The sequence below is a fragment of the Polyodon spathula genome, chromosome 5 (genome assembly GCF_017654505.1).
Source record: "Polyodon spathula isolate WHYD16114869_AA chromosome 5, ASM1765450v1, whole genome shotgun sequence".
NCBI classification, from domain to species: domain Eukaryota; kingdom Metazoa; phylum Chordata; class Actinopteri; order Acipenseriformes; family Polyodontidae; genus Polyodon; species Polyodon spathula.
The window spans coordinates 67477615-67488463 of NC_054538.1; the positions used below are offsets into that span (position 1 = coordinate 67477615).

A 10849-nucleotide genomic window follows, 5' to 3' on the forward strand; every position below is an offset into this window, starting at 1 on the left:
GGTATTATCCAACTGATCAAGATCATTAAAATAGAGCTAATTTATTTTTTGAAGGTTGGCCCCATGACAAGCATTACCCTGTTTTCAAAGGTCACAGGGACAAGGAAAGCCCTTCAAAGCTAAACTTTTGTTAGTTTTTGGTTCCTACTTCAATACTTTTCGTGAGTCCACTTTAAACCAAAGCCTTTTTTTCTGGATGATTCTGTTTTCTACTGCAGTTCTAATTTAATTGCAGAGGTTGAAAGCAAACCACAGCATGGTTTTAACCACATTCAAATCACTTGTGAAAATGATTTATTAAGAGAAATGGTGATGGAAAAATTCAAATTCAATACAAATTGTTCTACACATATGGTGATAACCATCAACCACAATGAGGGCATGTTTAATATGTTATAATATCTGCATATTTTTCGTGAAATAGGGATCGGGCCAGAACCTGATGGTGTTATACAGGCATAATTCCTATTAATCATAGAACAAGCTTATAGACTGGAAAGTACAGGGGTTGTTTATATAGTCTTTTCAGTTTAACCATATTGCTTCCAAACACCACTGCAGTATTTTTGGGGAGTTTAACAGTGGATCAGTTTATATTTTTTGTTTGGTTTGAAGAGCAGTGCAGTGTTTTTCAAATGCAGCCACCAGGGTTGACCCCAGCACTCTTTCAATGGCGTTGGTAAAGGTAAATGCTATTCAAATGCTGTGAGGTTGGGAGCGAGTGGTAAGCTGCAAACTCGCTAAATTATTCAAGTGAACCTCGGTTGGAAGCCAATTTGTAGCCGCAATGAAATAGTCATGGGTGAAAAGCCACAGTCAAATGAGGAACTGAGAGTAAGAGATATACCGTAACCCTGAAGAGTGCACATAGCTGGGTTGCAGGGTACCATGCTCTTTGGCATCTCTCCCAAATAATGCTCTGCTGTTTTAACACAATAATGTTATGGGTTTTTGTAGGGGGTTTAATCTTGACATTTTCTATTGCTTGATTAATCACACCTGTTTGCTAGTAATGCATTTATGCCTACTATTTCATAATTCCAACTAATGTTTAATATACAAATATTTACTTACATGTAATTTGACATTTTGAAGATATCTGCTTACATGTAAGTGGAAGTTAGCCAAAGGGAGTCATTTAAAATATTCACTTTGTTTTTAATTGCTGTTTTTGATATACAGTAAGCTTTCAAGTTTCAGACTAACAAATGCAACTCACTGAGTGCAATTTATTTTAGTTAGCTGAAGAAAAAGTACAGTATACTGTAGGTTCTAATTTTCTGATACCAATTAAAAGAAATAAGTTGCATAAAAAGAAAAATCAACGTATTTGCGACTAAGAATAACTTGTAGTGCTGCCATGAAAGGAAAGCACTGATGAGCAAATGTTGCAAGTTGCAGTCTTTTTTCTTCATCTTAAGATACTGTGAAATATCTTCCAGTTGCCATTTTGCCAAGGTCTTTAGAAGTACCCTCCACCATTTTTCAAGATTTGTTTTTCACTCCGCACTCAGGTTCACATCTTTTTAATCGATCAATAATTTTTGTATCAATCAAAGCCAACAGTTGTGATTAATCTATTAATCATTACTAAATTAAAACCCCTAGTTTTTATTGATGTTTGTTTGAAATATACAGTGAAATCTCTGTATTAAGGCTAGTCAAGGCACCAACAAAAAGAGTCACACAATTTCTTGCAGCAAATTTATACCACAGGGTTTTGATTATTTAAACAGGTTTTACTTTAGCAAATGTATTTAACTGGTTAACAATTTAGTTCAGAACCCAAGCAGTAGAATATAAAACAGAGGTGACCTGCCTGCTGAATGCGCTTGCAATGAGGCACCTTGTTGTCAAAGTGTTCCAGGAGCTTTGGGATTGCTGTGTGACCTCAACATGTGCTCTGTGCCTAAACACTGTCATTCTAAACTCCCCATGTCTGGCTGTGCTTTTTCTTGGCTTTGTGACATTAACATGTTATATTTAGGTCACTAAAGATTAAAGGGTGCTGTTTTCTTTTGATGCCCTTTGGAACATATGGTTATTACATACAATGTGTCAAACATGCCGTGCAATATACAATGTACATTATATATATATATATATATATATATATATATATATATATATATATATATATATATATATATATATATATATATATATATATATATATATATATATAAGTAAGTATAATGTGAGTCTGCATGTCTCTACAAATTGAGGATAGTTGGCCACTAGAATCTACAAAAGCCATCTTGAAATCGCTGGTGCCGTATAGTACATTAAATTACTTTTCTTTATTTTATTTTTGCATGCAGCGCTCAAATGTGTATCAGCCAAAGATTTAAACAAATAAAGGCTGGAGGCATTTTTTAAATGTGTCTAAACTAAAACTCAGTCTATTTTATTTATTTTTTTACTCCAGAAAGAGTGATGTTGAGACTCAACAGCAGAATTATTTGAATAAAACAATAACTGTTGTATTGTTGTATTCATATAAGAAGGGTCATTATAATTTAAACAGGAAAAACAAGACGTTATTACGAATCAATTACAGAACCCACTTAGTTTGAAACTAAGGTTATGCAAGTCATTGTTCATGTTTGTTAAACTGTGGATTTCATTTGTTTCTTCATTTGTGTCACTTAATGTGAAAAGGAATCCTTAAATACTGTTTACTGGACACAAACCCTATCCACATGGTTCAAAGGCGAACGTCTTACTATTCAGCTTGAGAGGTAAGCATGTGTCTTACACTGCTGTCAGCATTGTTAACTGATCAGCCACTATGAGGAGATCCATTACAAAACTATACCACGTTATCCCTCAGTGAATTCATGCCCTGAATGTTTCAGCCTCTTGTGGGCAGGTCTTACCTGACAGGGAGAGTTTTTTAGTGGGGGTGGGAACAAGGGGCTCCTCATCATGCTGGGCTCGTCGCTCCCAAACTCACTGCTGTCCAGAACCAGTGCTCTTCCTGCAATGTCGAGATCCTGAGATAACGTATCTTGTGATCGCGACCATAGCACATTGTTCTCCACTGTCCTTAATGATCACATTTCTGTACCCTACACTTTTAGTACTGTGACTGAAGATGAACTGCTGTGAAGTGAGGGGGCCCTGGCCTAGCAGTGCTGAATCTACTAAATGGACAGGTGGTTGATTTATAATCAAGACTGTTTTGTTAATGTTGCTTACTTGAATTTGTGGAAATGAAAAAATGTCACCTACAATCAGTTGCTTCTATGTAAACTGCAACATTGATATTTCAATTGTAAATGTCTATTAGTAAATGAATATATTAACTGTACATTCTTACATTTGCTTAAAATCCTGTACACTCTTATTCCTTTCAATATAACGTTTGTCTACTTAACTTATTTTACCTTATATATTGACTTAGTTCAACTGGGCTTGCACTGCACTTTAGTTTCACTATAGCTACACTACACAGTAACTGCAATCTGACTCATTTGATATAACATTGTGCCTGCAGTTACAAATCTAGAAGTTCTTCTGATGGTACCTGTGAATGGACAGCTGTCCTTTCCCTCTTGGCGGTCTTCTTGTTGACCCTCTTGGACCCCCCAGGCCGTTCCATTAGAGGCTGATGTCAAAGTCTGCCACCCACAATCCCCCTCTTCAAAGGAGCAGTAGCTACCGAGAAGGAAGTCGCCTGGAAAGAAAGAGAACAGGAAATTAGTTAAAGTTCTGACTGGGAAAATAGAAAGACCCAGTGTTCAAAAAATGCTGAACCTTCTAGCGCCCCTCAGGATGCAGTCTGCGCCCCCCAATTTGAGAACCACTGGTCTAGTGGTTAGAGCTGAGGCACTGGGAGAGCATCATTGTGGTCTAGTGTTTAGAGCTGAAGAACTGAGAGGCAGTTTGGTCTAGTGGATAGAGCTGAGGGACTTGGGGGGTGACAGTGTGGTTTTATGGTTAGAGCTGGTACTACACTGCAGCTCCAAATTGCATTAAATCTTTTTAAACAGAGAACAGATTAAATGCAACAGCCTCTGTAGACTATTTTTATTAAAGAAGGATGCATTCTAAGACTGTAAGATGTAGTTAAATATCAAAGGGCTCTGTAGGGACAGTCTTTGTCATTGTGACTCACAGCGTAATTAGGGAGTAATGTTCTTTTTTCCATAGTGAAGACCTGGGCATATCTTTTAAACTGGGACTGCTAACAGAAGGTGAATGAACAATTGCAATTGTCAGCAGAGGCTTATTTCTCAGTAAGGTCAGCTGTTTCTTAGTTTTTAGTCAAACTGCACATCTTTTAACCCACCCTTTTTAGCCACGCACTTACTATTGTGTGAGGAATGCAATATATGCGTGCTAGCTTATATCACATTATATATCACATATATCACAATTACAGTACTTTAATTATAGTAATAATAATAAAAAATGAATATAAAATGTACATACAAGTCTAAATGTGAATTTTACAAACTCGCAATTATTATTATTATTATTATTATTATTTATATATTACATTTTACCTTTGATAGCGGTACATATTTAGTCTGGAAAACTGCACTTCATTTTAAGCAGAGACCCAATCACAGACAATTTTGTATTTAAGAATCAGTGACAGTTCTTTTTCAACCACACTGTACCACTGCTGAACATCAGTACATAAAATGGATCGGTTTGTGGTGCGTGGAAAAGGCAGGTGTCTAAAAAAGTACAAGTTTGGAAATATACTGGGGGTGGTCTCCAAAATTGATTTGGTGGGGCGTGATTCAAAAAAGGTTGAGAACCCCTGCTCTAGACTCTGAAATTCATGAAATAACTCAATATTGGAGCCTGAGCAACTCAACTCATGAAATACTAAAGGAACTGTAAAAAACAAAACAAAACAAACAACAACAACAAAAACACACACACACACTTAAAATTACATTTGCAGCTACGGAGGAGAGAGTGCTTCGGAGCACGCTGGGCATTAAATATTCAGAGCAAATACAAAAACCCTATTTTATGGTTGTTAATCATTCTTAGTGGCTCTGGGCATTGCTCCTACTTTTCAACTCTGTGAGCCCCACCTACTCTATAGCAAGGCTGTTCTGTCCTGACACTGGATTCTCTAAACAGCCCAAAGCAACAACATGTCAAATAAAGGCAGATTTAGAGGAACACAGTAACAATCTGAATGGTTGCAATGGAGATGCAATTAAAATACATTTAAACCAACCTGCTCTTTAATACAGGCCTAGTAGTCAAGTCAAAAATTATATGAACCAGTACTAGAGTAGGGAAATACTTGAAAAGTATACTATATACAATATTGACAACTTTTTATTCCTCACCCTCCTAGCCTTTAGTGCGCATATATTTTTCATGTTTTAAAATGTACCATAAAGTAAATTGTTTCTGATTAGGATCGTCTTCAAGTTGGTTACACGGACGTTTCCCAAAGTGGGGGTCGCGACCCAAATTCAGTAGCCCCCCCCCAAAAGAAATCTGTATCCCCTGGCGCATTGCCCAAGCGTTAAAATGAGATCGCCTCACAGGCACGTCTAATTATTATTTTTTTGCTCGTGTCTGAGGTAAAATACTAGTGATGTGCACGCGCTGCAGTTGTCGGCTGCATTTTGCAGTCATTTACAAACTTATTCGACAGGACAGCATGATTTCTTTGTGATGTGTACAATCAGTTATAGTTTGGTTTCATTAAAAACGTCTTTGAAATGTGCAACTAAAACAATCTTTAAATAATTAATGCTTAATGTATTAACTATGTGACCTACCTTTTTATAAACGATGGTGCCGATTTCAGCCTATTTTTTTTGGATTTCAAAACTTTAAAGTTGAAAGTAAATGATCACGAAAGTTTTCATGAATGTTGTTGCTCTGTGGTTTGTGCTTTTATGTCTGGAATAAACGTGTAAGTCGTGTAAATGATATTAAAAATGCATAATGTATTACATATAACCTTATTGTTTACAGATAGGTGTTTATATATTTATTTTACATAATCTACACACACAAGATTGGTATTGACAGTGAGAAACAAAGGGGATAACAAATTAGACAACTGGCAATATCTTACCGTCAAAGTGTTTGATTGATATTGGGTGTATTTACAGTGACAAACACATACCAATTAATACAGCCATAGACTAAGATATTGTCAGCTATCTAATCTGGTATCCCCTGTGTTTTTCACTGTAAATACACCCAATATCAATCAAACCCTTTGTGTGTGATAATGAGTTTGACATTTCTAGGAGCCACACTGCCTGAAATGCACAGAGGATACCAAATAATACTGCCATAGACTAAGATATTGTCAGCTGTCTAAAATAAGTTTTACAGTAAGATCACAAAAGAGACGTTCAGTTGTTAGTAACTGCAGTATAACACGTCTTTCTTAACCGCTATGCACTAGAGCCTCGTCTATTCAAGTAACCATCAAGCAAATTAATTATATTTATCCCGTGTTTAGTTTAAAGTTTTAGTAGTCATACACTATCAGAAACAATCACGCTGATGACGTTTTGTAGTAAATAGCTTTGAGGGTCTATCCAATGTCTTCCAAGCTGAAAAATTTCTCAGTACTGAAAATACATTTGTAGCAAGTATAACTTACGTAATTTTAGAAGACGGTATTCACAATCAACAGTCATATATAAATACCTAATCAAATATAACCAACGTTTGAAAGGGAGATGTTACTCACGACACATCAGCCCCTCATCTTCTCCCGCCGCACAGTCTCTCTGAAAGTCGCACACGCGGTCCAGTCTGACTGCCGTCCCATCCCGGCAGGTGTACTTCCCCTGTAGTGTTATCTGCAAGCCCGGAGACCCTGAAACACACACATGGCTGAAGTAAAAAGCACACACACACACACACACGAAAACAGGGAACAGCTTCAAATAAACCGCTGTTTTATTTGGTAGCCTGACTGTTTGCAACTAGAATAAAATCTGTTCATACACGGTCAATGGCTAGTTAATACACAACCTATAAACTATTATTATTATTATTATTATTATTATTATTATTATTATTATTATTATTATTATTATTATTATTCAGATAAACCCACACATGTGATTTAAGAGGTTGGGGTTAGGGTCTCACCTCACGTTTTTTATCTGAAAATTATAAACAAGTCACTACATATTAACTATTAACAGCCCCTTTGAACGTTTACCCAGGTAAATTTGCATAGTAATTTTATATTTTTTTTTATTATGCTGTACCATACGTCTCTCAGCTTTACAATACTTTCACTATGTTTGCGCTTTGCTATGCTTTTACTATGGCACCTTTTTAAGGATAACATGAAATACATTTGTTAACATAATTGACAGGTAATAAATGAAAAAAGTGACAAAAAAAAAAAAAAAAAAAAAAAATTAAAGTGAGTAAATCAATACAAATTAAAACCAAACACTACCAAGGGAACAAAATAAAAAATTGACACAGGTCACATGTGTGATGCCATAGAAAAATAAACACAGAAATACATCCACCAGTTCTAATGAAGTAGTGGTTTTCAAACTCTTTTTAAAAACTGGACCCCTTCTGTCAGAAGGTTTCAGGCTCAAATGCCATTCACTGGTATTAAAGGCAGAATGCCATTATACTAGTGCATTCTCACTGGAACACAAATTGCATGAATTCTTACCTATGGTTGTCCACTAGCTCGGTAGATCTTATTTTTTGATAAATTAAGCTATCTTAAGCCCAACAAAAATGAGAAAACATATTTTCATAAACTTGTTTCTTCAACCTTAAAAAATAAAATAATAGCAAAGCATTTTCAAGCTACAGATGACCACACATTGTAACAGGTCTGAAAATGGAGGCCCGTTTTTGCATGTAACTGGTGCCACTGTGATAACACACCAATTAAAATTACACCCTGCAACTTGAATTATAGCATCCCAATCCGATTTGGAATTAGAATTCAACAGTTTACTGTGCAATGCTGAAGATGGGGTGTTCTTTCAGCGACTGAGGGGAAAACCTGATTTCTCTAATGGACTGCAGCACATATCTCCTAAACCTGTCTGTCTATTGGCAACAAATCATAAACAGTTAAAAGAGAATTAGAAACTTGCTGAGAAGTTGCATGCTGCTAAAAAGAATACCTCTTACCTGTAGTGCAGTTGGACGTGTAGATGGAGTCCAGAGCAGCAGTGTCCTGTGTGCCCTGTCCACTGTACTCCACGGATATCCGAAAGCGGGTATCAGAGCGCCCCAGCGTCACCCTCAGCAGCGCCCAGCTGCCCAGGAGACAGAGGAGAAAGAAAAGTAGGGTGAGCACGAGGAGCATGGCCTTGCAGGCATTGTGCTTCACCACGGAGCTGCGGGGAGTGAGCGTGGGCTCTTCCATGGGCACCTCCATAGATCGGCTTGTTCTCTGAGCGGTAGGGGTGACACCGGATCTTGTGCAGCCTGGCTTGTTGCTCCTCCCTGCCTGGTCTGGGCATTACCCTGTGCCTTGGTCTCTCCTTCTGGGAAATGATACACAGTGACCCTGCTGCTCTTTTTTTCTTATGAGAATTTATTGTCTCTCAACTCCCTCCCTCTCCAGCAGCAGCAGTACTCTCACACTCTGTGTGGATGTGAAGGCTTCCTTTGAGCGAGCTGTCTGCCACACAGAGCTGCCGTTGACCAGATGCCTCTTCTTCCTAATTTTATTAACCAAATTTTGTTTTTGAGTTTGCTATAGGCCACTGATTACCCCCCCCCCCATTATTTCTTGACAATGTTTTCACAAAATACTTCTATCTTATTTTTTCTCTGTAATTCTATATATCTTATATCCTATAGCCAAATGTCATGTCTAGAAGAAAAAAGATTGGAAATACTACATATATTATTGCAAATAACCAAATTACTGTTGTGAGAGGTGTAATATATGTTATAATCTGAATTAGGTCTTTGATTGCGCTGTATGTTGACACTTCTTGGGTGAGTGTGTGGGGTTTAGTATTTTCCCAGGTTGCAGCTCTCCAAATCTGAACACTGGAAAAACATGCTGAAGCCTTGTATCAAATTATTTTCTTTCTCGCTTTCTATCATTTGGGAATGCTTTTTGGGGATTCCAAACAGAGAAGTAAGTTAGGTTGCTTATTTCTCACTTTGTAGTACATTTTTAACCTTTACATTTGCAGTTACAGCCACAATGTGCACTATTTATTTATTTAATCTTTATTTAACCAGGAAGTCACATTGAGATTCAAAATCTCTTTTTCAAGAGAGACCGACCTGACAACCTGGCAGCACTACAGAAACAATCACAAACATAGAACTACACAGATTAACACGAACATTTCAAAAATAATAATACCATTAAAAAGTCATTAATCAATACATTTCATTGGATTATTAGCAACTTTAACATGTATTAAAACAAGTACATTTGCCAGAAATAAAATGTTCTACCTGATTTTTAAAATCTCCTAATGATAAATAATCAGATAGTGTTTTTGAAGGTTGTTCCATGACCAAGGGGCAGAATAACTGAAAGCCTTATTTCCCCAAATCAGGTACATTTTATCCTTGTCAGAGGACTGTAATTTGAATAAAACTCAGTACCCACGGAGATGTATGTCATGTTTTTACACTGACAGTTCCAAATATATTTACCTTAAAATCACAATCATTCCTTTTATTCTGTGTTTATGTAACCATTTTGTCACGTAAAAATATAGAATTTGAAAAATAAAAAAAATGCTGAAGGCTAGTAAGTGACGTTTTAATTATGATTGCGTTTTTCTTGTAAACTGCCTGCATTCCTCAGCACTGAGTGTTACTGAATGGTAGGAAAGGGTATTGCGTAATATTTATTTTTTAAATTAACAAGGTAATAGCATTTCAGAGAGCCGCCAATCAGTGTGACTGGCACTTCCCTTGTGTCAAGTGGCTCATGTTTTAGAATTTCAGCAAAGCATTTACTGGGGCTGTTTGTTTCATAATCGTTGAGATCAGAAAAAATTGAGACAAGAGCTTTACTAATATCCCTTAATATATGCTGGTTATATTGTTTTAGGTTTAAGGTGAATATTAAAAATGAAAGTAACTAGTTTTGTTTTATATACACTTGTAATATTAATGGAAATACACAAGTGGAGAAATAAACTTATTGTTGGATTTCAATTTGTGCACTTCAGAGCTGTAACATATACTGGTAACTTTATACAGATTTATATAAATAGAAATGTGTGCTGCTGCATGGCCCACAATGCATGTTTATTAGGTTCTCTAGGTTCCTTATTCAGTGAGGTTGGCATGGAGATATGACAGCAGCTGCTACTGGAAGCTGAACCACACACTAAGACTTTTTTGAAGTCAAAGCCGGTATACTAATTTGTTTATCGGAACAGTAAATGAAAGAAAATTCAAATCTGTCTGTCGAGATACAGTGCACATGCAAAGTGTAAACTTGATAAGCATACCAGGCATACCACGTCTTTTCTCTGATTAAAGATAAAGACCGTTGTTTTATCGAAATAAAATTCTGTCATCAGAAAACAGTCAATGCAGGTCATTGTAAACTTTCCAAGTGACAGTCATGAGTTTGCTCAGCCTAGGGCATTGCGCATAGGCAATTGTGGTTGAGAGGGTGATTCTGCAACTTAGACAGCTGCTGCTGTTTTTGTTTGTCTCATTGTTGTTTCAGAATTGACAGAAAGCCTGTCTTTGAATTTACTCTCACTGTCTCTGCAGCTTTGACTGGCAAATTAAACTGCGCTGCTGTTTTTATGTTTGTTTCTTGCTGCAAGCTTTTAAACAAGTAGACAGGACTGGTATACAGATTGGCTGGTTTTTATGTTTGTTTCTTGCTGCAAGCTTTTAAACAAGTAGACAGGACTGG

The 10849-nt window shown here is 36.7% G+C and overlaps 1 protein-coding gene across 1 annotated transcript in view; it reads right to left on the reverse strand.

Annotated features, from left to right (window-relative positions):
• Positions 1-8523, reverse strand: part of LOC121316442 (ALK tyrosine kinase receptor-like) — a 52843-nt gene extending 44320 nt beyond the window's left edge. Inside the window, exons 1-4 of the mRNA XM_041251512.1 lie at positions 8125-8523; positions 6695-6823; positions 3530-3679; positions 2880-2980 (exon numbers count right to left, since the gene is read on the reverse strand). Coding sequence (XP_041107446.1) covers positions 2880-2980; positions 3530-3679; positions 6695-6823; positions 8125-8374 — 630 coding nt within the window. The 5' untranslated portion in view covers positions 8375-8523. The remainder of the gene's footprint in view (positions 1-2879; positions 2981-3529; positions 3680-6694; positions 6824-8124) is intronic.
• Between the last annotated feature and the right edge of the window lie 2326 nt (positions 8524-10849).